The 18,760-nt window shown below is 39.1% G+C and overlaps 1 protein-coding gene across 14 annotated transcripts in view; it reads right to left on the reverse strand.

Moving 5' to 3' along the window:
- Positions 1 to 17,556, reverse strand: part of MYBPC1 (myosin binding protein C1) — a 153,903-nt gene extending 136,347 nt beyond the window's left edge. For 11 of the 14 annotated variants that reach the window (XM_082256729.1, XM_082256737.1, XM_082256731.1 and 8 more), the window contains exon 1: positions 17,306 to 17,555. In XM_082256729.1, coding sequence (XP_082112855.1) covers positions 17,306 to 17,330 — 25 coding nt within the window. In that variant the 5' untranslated portion in view covers positions 17,331 to 17,555. Of the gene's footprint in view, positions 1 to 17,305 lie in introns of all 14 variants that reach the window. The other 3 variants (XM_082256732.1, XM_082256735.1, XM_082256733.1) reach the window with 2 other exon arrangements.
- Between the last annotated feature and the right edge of the window lie 1,204 nt (positions 17,557 to 18,760).

Below are 18,760 nucleotides of genomic sequence, written 5' to 3' on the forward strand. Positions count from 1 at the left end.
TATTTAGAGGTTGCGTTGATCACAATTTATTTCAGTTTTACAAGTTCGGATAGCCCAGCCTGCCCCCTGGACCCTGTTCCCTCTCAAATACTGGAGTCAACCTCTAATTCCATTCTGCGCTCTCTAACACACATCTTTAATCTATCCCTCTCTTCTGGCATCTTCCCCAACTTTCTTAAACATTCTCTAGTCACCCCCATACTTAAAAAGCCTTCCTTGGACCCCACCAATCTTAACAATGTATGTCCCATCTGCTTGCTCCCCTTTTCCTCCAAACTCCTTAAAGGCCTGGTCTCTGACTGACTGAGCTACCACCTCACTCACCGCATCTAACCTCCTTGATACCCTTTAGTCTGGATTTCACCCTCAACACTCAACAGAAACTGCTGTCCTAAAATTCCCAAACAGCTTACTAATGGCTAAAACCAATGGTCGCTATTCTATACTCCTACTTCTGGACCTCTCTGCTGCCTTTGATACAGTTGACCTCCCTCTCCGTCTCAAAAAACTCCACTCTTTTGATCTCTGTGACCATGCTCTTTGTTGCGTCTCATCTTACCTATCTCATCGCACCTTCAGCATCACTTACGATTCTACCTCCTCATCTCCTCTTCTTTTTTCTGTTGGGGTCTGTGATGGTACTAACCGTTACTATGATTATAAAAATCAGATACTTGGTGCTTTGGATTGCTTCAAATGGGGTCTGTATTGACAAGTGATGCTAATGTGTATTGTACTGCAATGTCAGCAATGTCTTCATATAGAGATGTGAAGATTTAATCCTACACTGGGAGACTTAGACTGTTATAGACTATTGCCGTGAGGTTTGTGTGACGGATCACCCTGTCCCTGGATGGTAAACCCCTTTGTATCATTTTACTGGGAGTTCGGGACATTGCCTTTTATTTCATTTTATGTTCACTTTATTCATCTTCTCAGTCAGACTCATGGCAGACTGCTAATGTCATTGGCTCAGCCACTTGTCGTCCACACATTGTTAGATATGCTAATACTGTCTGTGTTTTGAGATGGAATGTGTATTGTGCTAAGTATTCCTGTTCCATTGTTAAATGTTAATGGCCCCACATTGTTCTGGCCAGGTGGCTAAATAATTATGTTTAGGGTTATTATGTTCCTGTATACAAATCTATCTGCATATGCTAATGTAATCAGACTCACCTGACCTGATAGTGTATATAATGTGTGTGTGTGGGTTCTTCTTGCTTACCCTCAACATAGAGTCTCATTTCATGTTTGTGGGAGAAGGCTATACCAGCTCTATCTCTCTTCTGCTTGGATCGCTAAATCACTAGCTCTACTCTACAGCATCCCTCCCACTAGGGGGAAGAGAACATCTTTGGCGGCGAAATCCCTCTTTCCATCGGGGCAGCCACTACAGGGTTCATCAAGGTTCTGTTCTTGGACCTCTCCTACTCTCAATCTACACCTCTTTCTTGGGTCAGCTGATAGCTTCCCATGCCTTTCAATATCATTTGTATGCTGACGACACCAACATCTATCTCTCTACCCCTCAGCTCACAACATGAGTCTCCTCGTCAGTTATTTACTGACCAACATATCAGTCTGGATGTCACAAAACTTCCTTGAATGCAATCTATTCAAAATGGAGCTCATAATATCCCCCCCCCCCCATGTGCCCCTTTTCCTGACTCTTATGTCAAGATCAATGGCACAACCATCAACCCACCCCCCCCCCCTTGCAAGGGTGCTAGGTGTAATCCTGGATTCTGAACTCCCCTATCAGCCCCACATCCCATCACTGTCCAAAGCTGCCTCCAAAATATGCCCCTTCCTAACCAATGACACCAAAAAGCTCCTAATTTCCTTTCTGTCCATTTCTCGCCTCGGCAACTGCAACTCTCTCCTCTTTGGATTACCTTTACATAAACTATCCCTTCTTCAGTCCATCATGAATGCTGCTGCCAGACTCATCCACCTTACCAACTGTTCAGTGTCTGCTAACCCACTCTGCCTATCCGTTCATTGGCTGCCACTCACCCAACAAATGAAATTCAAAATACTTACAATAACTTATAAAGTGATCCACAACTGAGCCCAAAGCTACATCACCAACCTAATTTTAAAATTCCAAACAAATTGTTCTCTTTGCTCCTCCCAAGACCTTCTGCTTTTTAGCTTCCTTGTCACCTCCTCCCATGCTCTCCTTCAGGACTTTTCCCAAGCCTCTCCCATCCTATGGAACCACCTTCCTCAACTATCTCCTACTTTTAGGCTATCCCTGAAAACTCTTCTCTTCAGTGAAGCCTATACTACCTTCACTGAACAACTGTATTTGCACTTTCTCAATCAGCTCATTCCCCACAGTTATTAACCTTTTGTATCACTTGACCCTGCCTTTTAGATTGTAAGCTCTAATAATCAGGGCCCTCTGATTCCTCCTGTATTGAATTATATTGTAAAGCACTGTTCAAACTGTTGGCTCTATATACTGTAATGTCTGTATAATAATAATAATAATAATAATAATAATAATAATAATAATAATATTACATCATTTTTGTCTCTGAAATAGTAAGCAAGGTCTTGGACAGTGGTAAAAGTAAAGGATATCTAAACTGAAGCCTGAGTTTTGAACAAGAAATTGTGAATATGTGTTTAGAATTGGCTGACAGGGATAAGTGCCAGAGCTACCTTGTAGTAGAGAAGTAGGAATTCAAAGTACTTTCAGTTATCATACAAACAAAATTTCCAACAAAAATTGTTAGCAGTTGTGAAATATTTTTGCAGGAGCCAAGTGAGTTTGGTGTCCCAAAGCTGTAATTGATGGTAACAAGTGTAGCAGTTCTGCAGCTTATAGTTTTAAGACAGGTGAAAGTGAGTGAATTTAATGTATTAGGGTCCTTTCACACGAGCGCTCCGATCAGATCAGCCTGTCAGTTTTTAAGGCGGATCTGATCGGATGCTCCATGCATCCTTATGGGGCAGCGGATGTCAGCGGAGACATGTCCGCTGACACCCGCTGCCATCCCAATCTGATCCTGTCCGTGAAATCCAGATGGATGGAAACCCTATTTTCCATCCGTCCAGGGGATCGGATGGGATCGGATGAGAGCGGAGAGGCGGTCCGCTCTCATCCGATTCCTCTATAGAGCTGCATGGGGCTCTGACACCTCCCTCTCCGCACACAGAGTGCAGAGGGAGCTGTCACCTTCCTGCTCAGCGGGGATCTGTGTTTACGGTCCCCTGCTGAGCAGCACGGATCCGCCTACGAATGCGGACCGTGTGAAAGAGCCATTTACTTGAGCAAGAGATTGAGCATATTATTTCATGCAGAGATATTTAAAAGGTAAAAAAAGGTCTATAAGCTTTATGTATATTATTTATAAACCTGATCCAGAGCCATAGGCTGAGGTGTCTTATTGATTGGTGGAGTATGGGAAATTGTGATTATGATTCCTAACTGGCAGTTATTCAAGTTGTTAAAATAAAACGAATCTCTAAAATTAAAGAAAACGAAAACGTATATTTTTCTAAAAGATTACGAATACTATTAAAATGTATTTATTTAAATCACCTCATGTCATTCTTATCATCTAACCATGCCATATAATCTGGTCATCTATTGCCATTTCAAGGTCAGACACAATTTCAAAAGCAAGACTGACAAATAAGAAATCCATGAGCACTTTTGGTCACTGACTTGTCCACAATGATGTTACCTAAAGATATTCTTGGAATCTTGGAACCACTGCATAGGAATAGGATGCAGGGGAACAAAATTCCCTAATATTAAAGCATAACTTTAGTTTTGTTGAGAAAAAACATACCCCTCTGGGTGATCTATGAACATTACAAGGATTTTAACCACTTCTGGACCAGAAGGATTTACCCCCTTAATGACTGGCCATTTTTTGTGATTCGGCAAAAATAGAACTTTCTTTGGGTGGTTTTTGATCACCTGTGCGATTTTTATTTTTTGGGCTATAAACGCAAAAAGAGCGACAATTCTGAAAATAAAACCAACATTTTACATATTCTGCTATATGACATTCCCCAAAAAAAAAAAAAAATTAAATTTAAATTTTTCATCCTTTTTGGCCAATTTGTATTCTGCTACATATTGTTGGTAAAAAAAATCCCAATAAGTGTATATTGATTGGTTTGCGCAAAAGTTATCGGGAAAGATTTATGTGATTTTTATTTATTTATTTATTTTTTTAATGGCGGCGATCAGCAATTTTTAGCAGGCCTGCGACATTGCAGCAGACAGATCGGACACTTAACTGACATTTTTGACACTTTTGGGGGGACCAGTGACATTACTACAGTAATCAATGCTACAAATATGCACTGTTACTGTACTAATGACACTGGCAGAGAAGGGGTTAACACCAGGGGCAATCAAAGGGTTAAATGAGTCCCTAGGGGGTGCTTTCTAACTGTGTGGGGGTTGTATATACTGAATGAACACAGAGACCTATGTTCCCAAATAGAAGAAACACAGGATCCCTGTGTCCATCACTGACAGAACATCAGTGTGCCGTTTTTACAATGGCACACCCCCATTCTGTCTCTCTGGGGAGCGATTGTGGGTGCCCAGGCGGACATCGCGGCCACTGGACCAGCTGATCGGCTCCCCCTGCGGTGAATGGGTGCGTGAGCACGCTTCTGGTGGCATGCGTGTGCCCCCGCTAGCGGTCCCGCAAAGTGACGTACATGTACATCTTTTCGCAGGACAGAGCCAAACTGCCGCCGTATAACTACGGCGGCTGGTTGGAGAGTGGTTAACAAATTTGTTGCAGATTCCTAACTTTTGTTATTCTCATGAAATCCCTGTGTGTTTCTCTGTGCCCATGTGGGAAAGTGAGTCTAATGGGAGTGGTTTCATAAGTATTAATCAGTTGTGCACCTGCAGGGCTCTAATGAGGAAAGTTGCTGGGCCTGCATCCCTTTAGAAGTGATTTCCTATTGAAAGTATCTCACGAAAAATGAAATTTTTGTTGCAGAGATGCCTGAAATCTGACTTGTTAGCCATATTGTATTGTATTTTTAGAAAATACAGAGCTGCAGATTTGAAAGGAAAGGTCACATTTAATAAAATTCAATTACAATATGACTTGTGTCGCAATTGTATACGCTATATTATTTTTTCCTTTTTTACTATTTTTTCCCCAACCAAAGTGGAGTTACCCTTTCATGTACTACACAGTGGATATAAACGCTTTAACAGATCTCTCATTCAAGTTATTCCAGACTTGCCTAATTAGATTATAACCAAATCTAACAAGCGCATAAAACCTTACCATCATATCCTTGATTATACTATTTTTACCTGGCTGTTTATATATTTTGAATCACATACATCTCTCATATAACTAAAAGCTAATTTGATCAATCCCTTGTAAAGTGACCTTCCTCAAACTTTTTGAAAACTAAAAATCTACTATTTAAATCTACAAAAAATCCCCAAAACACATCCATGTCAACTAATTGCATCGTCAAGGGCAAACTATTTAATATCTGTGATGCTATTTTTGTCTAAAGCCTCCCAACATTTTGCTCTTTTGCAAAACTCACAACGTCAAAAGCGCTTTTGATAGCCAGTTTAACATAAGAAATACAAGTCAAAGCCAATGATGTTTAATAAAGGATAAAAAGATGAACTATTGCTCATTTTTCCTTGAGCACTACTTTTAGACCAAAACAGGACTTTGCCTTAATAATCACTCACTTGGATTGTCCATTGTAACAGGGTAAAAGGCAGCACAGGAGCTGGTCTGTGTTAGGCTGGAATATATTTTGACACTAATATGTTACAAAATATATAAGCAGAGGTAGGATGGGAGGTTGAAAGAAAAACTGAACAGTGTAAATATGGTTAATTTTAAATTAGCAGCAACAGAGGGCTGAAATATATGAGACGCTGGGGTTAATTTACATAAGTCAAAGAGACTGTTTACTTTGCAAGTGCAGTTGCACCTACAAGAATATTTTCCCCAGAGCTTAGTGAATGTGGTGAAGCTCTGCTGTTTTCATCATCCAATTATGTGCAAGCAAATATGCTGCTTATTTATTTTCCTTGCAAGTGACTAGGTATTCTTTGCAAAGTGAGGCTTCACCACATTCAATAAACTATGGGGAAAAATATCCTTGTGGAATGCAACTTCACGTGCAAAGTGAAAAATGTATTTGCCTTTAGGAAATCAACCCCACCATGCATATACCCAGCCAAGAACATAAAGCCTACTGCTCATATACCAGGATTCACACAACTTAATCGTTCAAGAGGTAGCTTAAAACACTTGTTACCCCAACGCGTCACATTCCTAATATGTGCCTGCTGTACCATGTACTTCAGAAAGTATCCTGTTCTCTTTAAATAGAAGAGAAAAGTGCTACTACCTCAGATTATGAAGAGATCCTCCTGAGCTGTCGGGTGCAGGATGTGTAGTTGCTCAACTGCCAAAGAGGTAAATGGATAGAAGACAATACACAACTCCTTATGTGCTCTTAAATAAGAGAACAAGGCCACTATGGTTGAAACGCGTTAACATCTGCTGTATATACTCATCTTTTACAATAAATTTGGACTTATTTTGGAGCACATAGGGAGCTGCAGATTGTCTTCTATCCATTATCCTGTTCTCTTTGTATTGCTTCCTTTATGTGAAATCCCTGGTGTTCCTGCTAGTCCCCTTGCTTTCCTATTAAAAACTGACCACACTAAGCAGGAGGGCACAGCTTTGTCAGTCCTCTAGTTATGCTGGTGACTCAGTCTGCTCTCCTTCAATGATCAGACTTGTCCTGACATGCCCTCCCTGCACACCCGTTCACTGGTGTGCTGCTGCTACTCCTCTCCACAACTCCTATGCAGCTGGGAACAGAGGGAACTTGATCACTTGTAAAAAAGGGAAAAAAGGTATTTATAATTTTTTTTTATGTCTTTTTAAAAAATGTTTTGCTTTCATTTCTATTTCAAGGTGATCGTTTACAATGAATTTATGTCTAGGACATCAGTCATCTTGGCAGATAAAAAAGATAACCAAAAAAAATTACATTTTACATAAAAAAATACACTCCCTAAGCCAAGTCCATTTTAAGCATTGGACTGAAAAAAAAAAATTATAATATTTTATGTGATACTCTAGCTGTGTAATATTCTAATTGCTATTGTCCTAAATAATGATGAATATTTAACATAAACACGCTCTTTGTGCTTGCAACAGCTAATCCCTCTTATCCAATATAATTAAACTGTAGAAAAGGAATTTCATTCCATATTCCTGGACACTGCAAAAGAGATTAGTAAAACAAATCAATAAGATGAGGTATGTTGTGTGATTGTTAATAGAGTAATAGGTGTTAAGACTTACTGACATCCGCAAGAGGATTTGTAATTTATTGTGGAATTGTGATACATTTCAGTGTCCATCCTCTAATATGGACTTGGTCTGAGACAATAGACCATTTTTTTGGGGCCTAAAACCCAATGTTCCCATGAGTATTCTAGCATTTTTTTCTACTGTTAGTATTGCATAAATAGGTATTCACTGGAGAATCAAAGATGTGTATGTGAGCAGCTCAGGCTGTAAGGACTAAAGTCCTGTGCCCGCCAATGTGAGTGGTGGCCGGGAGGGCAGCTCACCTATGCTACAGAGAACAGTAGATAATGGGTAGGTGTCCCGGGAGACGCACATCAAGTCAAAATCAGTACACAGCGGGTGTACTTGACTTGATGTGCGGCTCCCGGGACACCTACCCATTATCTACATAGTTAGTTATACTGGTGAGGGATAATCAACAATTTCAATAAGGGAAAATGTTACCAAATCCACAGGAAACATTTCTCTAAATGCTATTTACACTATTCATAAATATCCAGAAATAAAATGGTCAGAAAGACAGGATATGCCACCTACACACATTAGAACATTATGGACTCTGAATTAATTAGAAATTTTACAGATGTTGCTAAATATTAAAATTAGTCAGACAACGAAAAAGTAAAGTCAGTCAGAATCTAGTCATTACAGTGGAACAAATAAATTAGCCATTTTTGTAACATCTTTATAATACCGCTTTTCCTAACTCAAAAGACCACCAAAATTGTGCTCTGTGTCCTCAGGATCTCACCACTGCAACATTCTCCTCTCTGTTCTTCCATTAACCAAACTCTTACCTCTTCATTCAGACAGGAAAGATTCATCAAACTGTATCTCATTCCTAGCCACTCCTGATCTAGCATAGGAAAAGTTTAGAAGAAAACATTTTGCCTACTCAGGTTTCCATTGAAGAAGACATAGATGCCAGTTTTAGGTAGGACTGGGAACATGAAAATTCTAGTTTTAAAAATTTCCATTAAACAAGCAAGGCTTAAAGTGGTTGTAAACTCTCTCATATACCCAGCGAATTGACTGGCCTCTTGAAACAAATCCCCCTACATACTTTACTAGTTTATCTGCAGCCTTCTCTTCCCTACATACCTTCAAAAGGGCAAAATTGTGATAAAATCCTTCTCCATCAGTTAGTATCACAGAGGAAGGAGCAGAGAGCTGCAGTTACACTGTGTGAGAGCTGATTGGAGGAAAGTCACACACCCCTCTCCACACAATAAAAAGGAGTGAAGGAAGGATACAGAGCTGTGTTCTGAATAGACAAGCTCTGTGCTGAGCTCCCTCCCAGTCACAAATTTTATCTCATGTGTCAGGAAAACTTCTCAGATGTGAGACATGCTGATAACATAGGAACAAAGCACCAGAGAGAAATTACACTTAGAGCTTTGGAGCAAGATAAGTAAACACTAACGATATAAAGATATATGTGCTTTGTTCAGATTTACGACAATATTATCTGTGTCCCACTGGCGTGATTACTGCATTGTCCTGTCAGGGCAACCAGAACTAACACCCTCCTGTCAGCACAGAAGGTGGGGGGGGGGGAACTCTTCATCATGGTCTGTTGTGTTGTAAAAGCCAATTGATGAAACTACAGGACGTAACAGAGGATCAGGCGTTTGACACAATCAGAGGGGTGTTTGATGTGAGGAACTAGGTTATAACTGCCAATGGACAGACCTCTTTCTCAAGTTAATGGATTCCAAACTGTAGAAAGTCATTGCTAAACTATAGCTCCATACTGGTCCTTTCCAAAGCCCCTCTGTGCATACTGCTAGATGGTCTGGTCTGCTCTTAGCACCAAAAAGATATGAAAAAATGTATCATACCCTACATATTTTTCTCTACTGTATAGTTTTGCTTGCTTTTTCAATGCTAAATGTCCCGTAAGCCCAATGAGTTGTGTATTTTGACAAAGAGAGACTGCCCTCTCAAAACATACTAGTCCCAGGTACACTAGTGCTGAAGAAAAAGCTTGCTCTAGTCTGGGAGTTTGTACACATAGGGGTTTTTTTTAACTAAAACTAGAGTGTACATCAGCTCTGCACAGAAAGCCAATCAGCTTTCAGGTTTTTTTTTTTGTCTATGCAGTTTTACTGCTACAGAGCGGTAGCTGTGTGCCAGATCACATATATATATGCGATCCTGTACTTCTGCCTGCAGGGGACGCGCACGTGTGAATATTCACGGCAGAAGCTGATCTGTGGGTGCTGGGCCGATCGTCGGTAAACAGTACAGAACGGGGATCTGCCTGTGTAAACAATGCAGATTGCCTTTCTGAATGGGGGGAAGGGATAGATTCTGTGTTCCTGCAAAGCAGGGACTAGAATCCATGTCTTCTCCTAGTAAAAGCAGCACACATAGTAAATGCAAACACTGTCTAGGCACACATTTACCCCTTTGATCACCCTAGATGTTTAACCCCTTTCTAGCCAGTGTCATTAGTACAGTGCCAGTGCAAATTTTTAGCACTGATCACTGTATTAGTGTTACTGATTCCCGTAAAGTGGCAATATTGCAGTCCCACTGTAAGTCACTGATCGCCGTCATTACTAGTATAAAAAAAAAATAAAAATTCCAGTCTATATCCCACAGTTTGTAGACGTTATAATGTTCGTGTTAAACCAATCAATATACGTTTATAAGGATTTTTTTTATATACCAAAAACATGTAGTAGAATATACTGTATTTGTCTAAATTTCGGAAAACATTTTTTTTATTTTCTTATTGGATACGTTTTATAGCAGAAAGTAAAAAAATTTTTTTTTTTTCAAAATGGTCTGGGTTTTTTTTGTTTATGGCATAAAAAAAAAAAAAAACGCAGAGGTGATCAAATACCACCAAAAGAAAGCACTATTTGTGGGGAAAAAATGACATAAATATTATTTATGACCATATTTATGTGCATGACCGTGCAATTGTCAGTTTAAATAATGCAGTACCGTATGGGGTACATTTTCCAGAGGTCAAGTGGTTAAACAAGCTAAAGTAAAATTTATGTAAAATCCTGTGATTAATTAATGCCAAATCCACCTATAACTAATCTTACCATTTTTTATGAGCATCTAAGCAGTGAATCACATGTCAGTTTCTGAAACCTTTGGAGAGCCCAATAGCAAACCATCTGTACTGGAATGTGTATACTAAGGTAAACACTATGCCAAACATTTTGCACATGTCAACGATCATTTAAATATGATTTGTTCATAGATGTCAGTTATCACATCCTAGGTGAATAGAGGACTCATACAGGATGTAATTTGCAGACCATGCTAATAAGATATTTGAAGAAGACTGGCTTCAGATCAGAGACATGTCAATAGCAGATGATATGCTAACACTCCTCTTTGCACATTTTCTATTTAGGGAAGCTTCGTAACCTACGTTTTAGCAATATTATGATGAAATTCCCAATTAGTTTGCGTAGATGACTGCACAAAGGTGAACTGATCATGTCCCAGTGAAGTTACTGCTGACAACAATATACATATACTAACTCTTTGTTTGTAGACAGACATAGTGCATGATTAACCACTTGCCTACTGTGCACTTTCACCCCCTTCCTGCCCAGGCCAATTTTCAGCTTTCAGCGCTCTCACACTTTGAATGACAATTGCGCGGTCATGCTACACTGTACCCATATGAAATTATTATCATTTTTTTCGCACAAATAGAGCTTTCTTTAGGTGGTATTTAATCACCGCTCGGTTTTTTATTTCATACAAAAAAAAGAAAAAAGTCTGAAAATTTTGAAAAAAAAAAAGTTTTTCTCCTTCACTGATGTGCGCTGATGAGGTGGTGCTGATGGGCACTGATAGGCTGCACTGATGGGCACTGATAAGGTGGCACTTATGGGCACTGATGAGGTGGCACTGATTAGGAGGTACTAATATGCCGCACTGATGGGCACTGATAGGTGGCACTGACAGGCGGCACTGATGAGCACTGACAGGTGGCACTGATGGGCACTGAGAGGCGGCACTGACGGTCGGCACTGATGGGCACTGATGGGCGGCACTGATGAGCACTGATGGGCAGCACTGATGGACACTGATGGGCAGCACTGATGGACACTGATGGGCAGCACCATCAGTGCCCACAATCAGTGCCCATAGTGCTGCCAGTCAGTGCCTAGATTAGCAGGCACTGATGGGCACTGACTAGCAGCACTATTGGCACTGATTTTGGGCACTGATGTTGGGCAATGATGGTGGGCACTGTGGGCACTGATTGGCACTTGATTTCACATTTGTGTAATCAGGGCACTGATGATCAGTGCCCTGATTACATATCTTGGTCTCCCCTGCGAGGAGGAGCCGCTTATCGGCTCTCCTCGCCTCACACTCTGACTACTGCTTAATAAAATCGGCACTTCCTCATTTACATGTGACCGGCTGTGATTGGACACAACCGATCACATGGGTAAAGAGTCATGTCACTGACTCTTTACCAAGATCTGGGTCTAGCAACACGGCGCGGACACGATCGCCGATCTGCGCGCCCCGGGGGCACGCAAGAGAGGCAGTTCTGGGGCGCTGTCATATGACGGCGCCCCAGAACAATAGATGGGTGGGTAGCATGTGGTTAAAGTGTATTTAAACCCTAACAATGAACCTTTCTTATTTGCTACCTTTTAAATCATTAATTATACTTATAAAAGTATTTTGTTATATTTGTTTGGTAAGTGCAGAAAAATTATGGGCGATTGTGTCATCAATTTAAAGCTGTCCTACAGTTTGTCTTGACTCTTTCTGTATTATCTCAAACATAGATGCCTATATACCTAGGCCAAAGATAACCATGTCAGTTTGTGTCTACAATATAGTTTGCCTACCTAAATCGATTTCATATATTTTTAAGGACATTTAATTGGTACACAGATTTAACAAAAACCCTGCTATGTTTTTTTATTATAGGTTGACAAGTGTGCAAAAATGTACATTTTCCTTTCCTAATCGATTATTTCTGTTAAAACTGTAATTGTGTCTTATAGTTACAAATGTTAAACACATTCAACTGCAGATGCCTCTGCAGACTGAAAACGGCAGTGTTTATTAGGCTGAAAACTTTTGTTTACTCAATAAGGCCTCTAGGCCACCTGTTATCATTATGCCATAGCTGACGTAATAATCGAAAAGGGCTCTGATTGGTTCTCAATATTCAGGGGCCTGCATTGTCTGTTAATAACTGGTCTGAGAGCCGCCAGCTGCCCCAGATGTCGACTGGTGGCTCTGAAGGGGAAGGAGAATTATAGGTGTAGCTCAAACATTGCGTATCCTGTTGGGGAGTGTTTATTTTTAGTTTGCAAATAGTAGGGGTTAATCTGAATATTTGTGCCACTTTTCTAGACTTCCAAATGGTAGTTGGTGGCGAAAAAATTTGATTCTCAGTAGAATTAAACAGAGCAAATGGCATGTAAAATTATTCATGGACCTAAAAGATAGGTGTGTAAACTTAATTTTGGGTTTCTATTTTCTACAGTTAGGAAACTTCTGGGTAGACCATGAAGAGTAGAGACTCTATGGTTATTATACAGTATAGGATACATAAAAAGTAACAAGATTTTTAGAGTGTATCAGTGGAAGTTGAGAGAGCACAGTATTAAAAAATCTTACTAAAGCATTTTCCATGATTTCCATGATGCTCAACTACACTGCAGAGTGCATGAGCGTCATGGGAAATGTAGTTCCAAAACATCTGGGGTGCCAAGGTTCGCCATCACTGTACTATAGGCTACTAGGTACTACAGAAGAGGGAAATACGTCTAAAGTTGACAAGAAGTCTTAAACTGTTATGGGTGCATTCTAGAAGATTTTAAAGGACATATAGGCCAAAACACAGATTTATATATTCACAACATAAGCTAGTAAAACTTCATGTATTTGCAAGCCCAGCTATGTATAATCCTAGACCGGGGATCTCCAAACTATGGCCCTCCAGTTGTTGCAGAACTACACATCCCACGAGGCATTGTAAAAATGACATTCACAGACATGGCTAGGCATGATGGGAATTGTAGTTCCTGAACAACTGGAGGGCCATAGTTTGGACACCCCTGTCCTAAACAGAAAGATAAAGACGATGATAATGTTTCATGATTATTTTTGGATTATCCATCCAAATTAAAGAAATAGTTTCTGTGCATTATTAAGTATGCTAAAGTCTTTTTGCTGTAGCTAAATGTTGGTGTAACTTTTAATCAATGGTAGCTAATGATTAAAAAAAGTTAGAATCCACCCAATCTGCCATAAACAATGCCTAACTAACTAACTAACCAGTTCTGTATGTACCTTTGTTAATTTTAAAACGAATCCCTTTTTTTCCTTGGCTCCTAGACACAGGGTCATTAACTAAAGGGGATAAAGAATCTTTATTCAATAAATGAAGTGAAGAGTCAAGTTGATTGGATATTCAAAGTGAACATAGCTACAATGTATTTAGTGAAGCTGCTAAACTTCTTTTATAAATCAGCCTCTGTATCTAGACTTCTTTCCAAACTGAAATCAGGCACCCCTGCCATTCAATGGTCAAATTCTGGAGCAACAGTAGTGAGTAGAAGCTCTGGTTTTTGACAGCCAACGACAGGAATGAGACTTAGTAGTGCCAGGATGGGGGCAGGACTTAATCTTGTGTTAGTGAGAGGTTGAAGCACTGTTCACAGCATAGGCTTAGAATCCAAGGGACTGTACAGGCACACAGGAATTGATTTAAAGGCAAACATTATGCCCTGGCAACACAAGGCACTTGCACATCAGCACTGTTATCTTATAAACCAGGTCAGCTTCACTTACATTTGTAGCTTTTTAACTTTAGGCAATGTCAAAATATGTTAGAGCAGCATAGACACTAGTAAAATCATTTAATCCCCACACTATGCAAACAAGTGTCAAATGTGATCAATCATTTAAAAGTTAAAACATAAAAAAAAGTCCTACAAAATATATTTGGGTTCATAAATATGTCACTACTGCTTAATAAAATCGGTTTTCCATATTTTAGTAATTTTCACCCAACTGTCTTATATCATGTACCAGAACACTGAATTTCTGCACAAAATATAGACAATATGGCACCTGCACATCTTCCTAGGTTGTGAACTACTTCATAATACTTGTGAAACTTGTGAAACTTCATAATACTCTGAAACTGTGGTAGTTGTCCGCCCTGCAATTATGTTAATATCACATGGTGGACTTAATTTGTAAATTTAAAGAGAATTTAAGGGTATTGTATGAAAAGAAACTGGTTTTCCCAATACTGCCTCGAACATTTAACACAAACAGCAATATTTATTGAAACAATGTCAAGATCAATGATAAATCACAGTAACCAGTCATATATAATCATAGATCAGTCTATTTGCTTTGTATGGATTGCTCAGTGCTCTTCTCCTGCATAAAACTCATATAATACTAATAATAATTAAAACTCATATTAATAAAACTAAACTAAAAAAAAAAAATGCTCATAAAAGTGCTATGTAAAGCCATTTTGAGTCGAGCTGCACTAAATGTCCCGTGTCTGGTGGAAAAAACAGATGTGAATTATCTGTAGTAGATGTATCAAAAAAGATTTATACTTAACTTTTATGAATGAGAGGAAAAACTAATAATCAATCAATAAATCTACCAATCAGTCAAGCAGATCTTTCCAAAACAGATAAAAAAGATGTTGGAATTATCCAAATAAAATTGGTTTGAATGTAACAGACTACTACTGTTGTATCATACAACCTGATTCTGGCATCTGTCTTTAAAGCTGTGACATCATTATCAACCAACACATGAGAATAGCTACTCTGCATGGTCTGGGCAATAAACAATGTTAGGACATTTATAATACTGCTCAAGCTAGCTATGTTTGGTCAGAATTGTGAGCCAAGAGATTGCCTGTTACAGATATTTTCAGAGTCACAAAGCTAGAGCTGAATATTTAAAGTGCCAATGTGGGATATAAGGATTCTGATATAATCTCCTGGAATGCTTTTGCAGTGGAAGATACTCCTCATGGCGTGCTCTGAAAGATCACAGAGCAGAATACAGAGCTTTATTTAAAACGCCTCACCAAACAATAAGCATGCCACCATATCATGTCCTAAAAATTGCAAAGGAGCTAAGCACTGTATTCAAGTATTACATAGATTTATGTCTAAAAAGATGTTTTGCACAAGAAGTGTATTAAACTACATTGAAAATGAAGAAGCCTAAAAACTTTTGGTGACATTAACCAAATTGGCATTTCGATAAAATAGCATTGGGCATTTTTGATGGAATCTTGACTGTTCCAATAAAACACACAGAGATAGTTCTGATTATAGTATCTGTTTAGACAGTGCTCATGCTGGATAGGTTTTTGGATTTCTGGTAACAAGTTTTTTCTACTAAAGTTAGACATATACATATCTCCCAACTGTCTCTGATTTCAAGGGACTGTCCCTGATTAGGAACAAAGTCCCCCTGTCCCCTTTTCCTCCTCATTTGTCCCTCAGTTTGTTCTGATCTATATAGCTGCATATAAAATGCACTTCTCTTTCAAAGACAAAGAAAATCTAATTTCTAAATTGCTACATTTGTACATTTTAAAAGCCAGAATAGAGGAATATTAATAATAATAATAATAATAATAATAATAATAATAATAATAATAAAAAAAACACTTGTGTTTTTAACTAACCAATTGTTTTGTACAATTCTCCTTTAAGGGGACATGGCAGGGGTGTGTCCAATGCCTACATACTTTTGCTAATAGGTGTTCTTTGTTCCCATCTCAAAAAGTTGGGAGGTATGCATATATGACTATTTTGGTGTAAGTTAGAAAGACAGGAATCTGTTGCTGTGAGATATTACCAAATATTTCCCATATTAGTAAATAACTATGGTTGAGATATTGTACTATTCAGCAGTTTCTACAACCTCAATTGTGGTTTATAGACTCTATATAAAGTAGGATCAATGATTATGTAGATTTGCAGAAAAAGTTCAATGGAGCTGTTATTAAAACTGGAAAAAGAAACTTAAAACAAATGTGAGGATGTTTAACAGCAACCAATGATGTTCCAGTAAAATGTAAGGCAAAACCTGATTGATTGCTATTGGCAGCAACTTTTGCCCTGATTTCTTCTTTGATTTGAATGAATAAGTCCCTATTTCCATTATGGTGGTCATAACATCACTGTTATTCCACTAACAAGTCAAAGGAAGCTGGGGGATAATCTTTCAACATCCCTTAATGGTGGAAAGAATGATTACAATCGATAATTTAAAAATAAAGTCCATGCAATCTTTTTGGAAAAGTTAATACTTTGCTGGAAGTTTTTCTAAAACTTTTCGAGATTAAGCAGGCAAGTGGAAATCCAAGTCTTTGAAATACTAAACAGTTGAGCATAGAACAAGGGGATGTAGATGAATGTGTAGGTTGTAGGAGATCTGAAGGTAACTTTATGGTGGTTTAGCGTTTGTATAATTGTATATGTGATGCTTGGTTGTATTGGATGAATTGCTGCCCTGCATCTGCTTAGCTTAAGTCCTATACATAGTACATCAGAGCTTGTTCTTCCTTGTGACATGCCAAGAAACGCTATGAGATAAATGCAGTTTCAGCTTCCATCTGGTTGCTCCAGACAGAACATTGAAGCCCATGCAGCCAAGCAAATATCAGGGAGTAGGACCAACATATTTATCTTATCTAAAAAAGGCACATAGTAAAAAAAGTTGATGCACACACACATATCATTATAAATGATACAACAATGATATTACCATGGACTAGCCTATTATTAATTGCATGCAGAAGAAGCTGTGTGTTTTTTTGGATCTGTTTAATAAATGCCATGTGCCTGATCAGTACTGGCTAATTTTGCTTTGGGTTAATTGCGTTATTCTTATCGCAGGAAACTATTAGACATAGCAAAAAAATGAGTAACGCTCACCTGTATTCTTGGTTGGTTCTGGCATTTTATCAATAACTCTTTACTCCAAAAGAGTATTGAATCTCCCAGAAAACAAAAACCAGTTTTCCAGCAGCCAGGTAGACAGACGAGAGAGAAGAAGATCAGCCTGAGAGCAGAGGCGGAGAGGAATTCCTCCACTTTATATACAGCATTGAGATATCAATCAGAGAGCACCTCCTCTGTTTACTATGCAAATGTGCACAAAAGTGACAGTTATGGGAACTCTCCCATCTGTTGTCTGAACGGTCTGCCTCTCTCAGCTTTTGGAAAGAATCTTTGTTGCATCTCATGTGGCTGATGAGAACATCTCTGAGTTTCTAAATTCAGCTGCTCACACCAACAGATAGGAATCAGTGATGGTATTAAAGGGTACCAGTTAATGTTGCTAGATATATCTTCAGTCTTTTGTTTCAAGTGATTGAGTAGTTAAAACAGAATAAAATCTAGACAAAAAAATGACAGCACACACCATTTGGAGGTAAACAATACTTTACTACACACCATTTGGAGGTAAACAATACTTTACTACTTTTAGGTAACACAAAAGGGTTAATATTACCATACAGTAATACAAATCTGTGACAAGATATGAAATGTATAGAAGACCTTTTTCAGTATTTTTATACCCAGTCTTGGACTTGCTCAGTCCTGCCCCATTTGACTACATCTGTCACCACACACTTCTAAAAGCATATATATATATATATATATTTAAGGAAGATCTAAATTCAAATCCCAGAGCTGCTGATCTACTTCAGCCTGTTTTAGCCACTTCCTGTCTACATGTGTAGATTCTAGCATTGGCTGGTCATCATTACTCTGCTCCAGCTTCCTGATAGTGCCAACAGTAGACCATGCCTGAGCAGTGTGTGTTGGCACATCTGCTTTCAGGGCTGGTGCAAGGATTTTTGACACCCTGAGACTCAGAGACAGACAGGTCACTAATCATAGAGGTGTGCAGTGGCAGAAGATGTTTACTTCCGTTCCATTGGGACATGTCCTCCAGTGCTATGCTGTGCCCCTAATGGCACTACATATGGACGGAGCGGCTGACCGAGTTAGTTTCATGCTGCAGAGGCATCTCCTGCATACAACACCGCACCAAAAACTTACATAGCACGGAGATCGGTGGGAGATGACGAATAGTGAAACCAGCGGCCAGGCGGCCTTGGCAGCAGTGCGCCCTATGTGGCAGACTACTTTGCCTAGTGGTAGCACCGGCCCTGGCTGCTTTAAAGTCTGGTGCTCAAAGACATATTAAAATATTCCTATATATATTTTATTTTTCTGCCAGAAGCTGGCAGAAAAATCTAGCATAAAAACTGCTCAATCTGGTGTCTATATGAGTGTTCATATGGGTGTATGCACATAAGTCGCATGTGTGTAATTTCATACTAATGACTAGAACATTCATTTGTTCTAGCCATTAGGCTT

Source organism: Pelophylax lessonae (assembly GCF_965119305.1).
Source record: "Pelophylax lessonae genome assembly, chromosome: 4".
Taxonomy (NCBI): domain Eukaryota; kingdom Metazoa; phylum Chordata; class Amphibia; order Anura; family Ranidae; genus Pelophylax; species Pelophylax lessonae.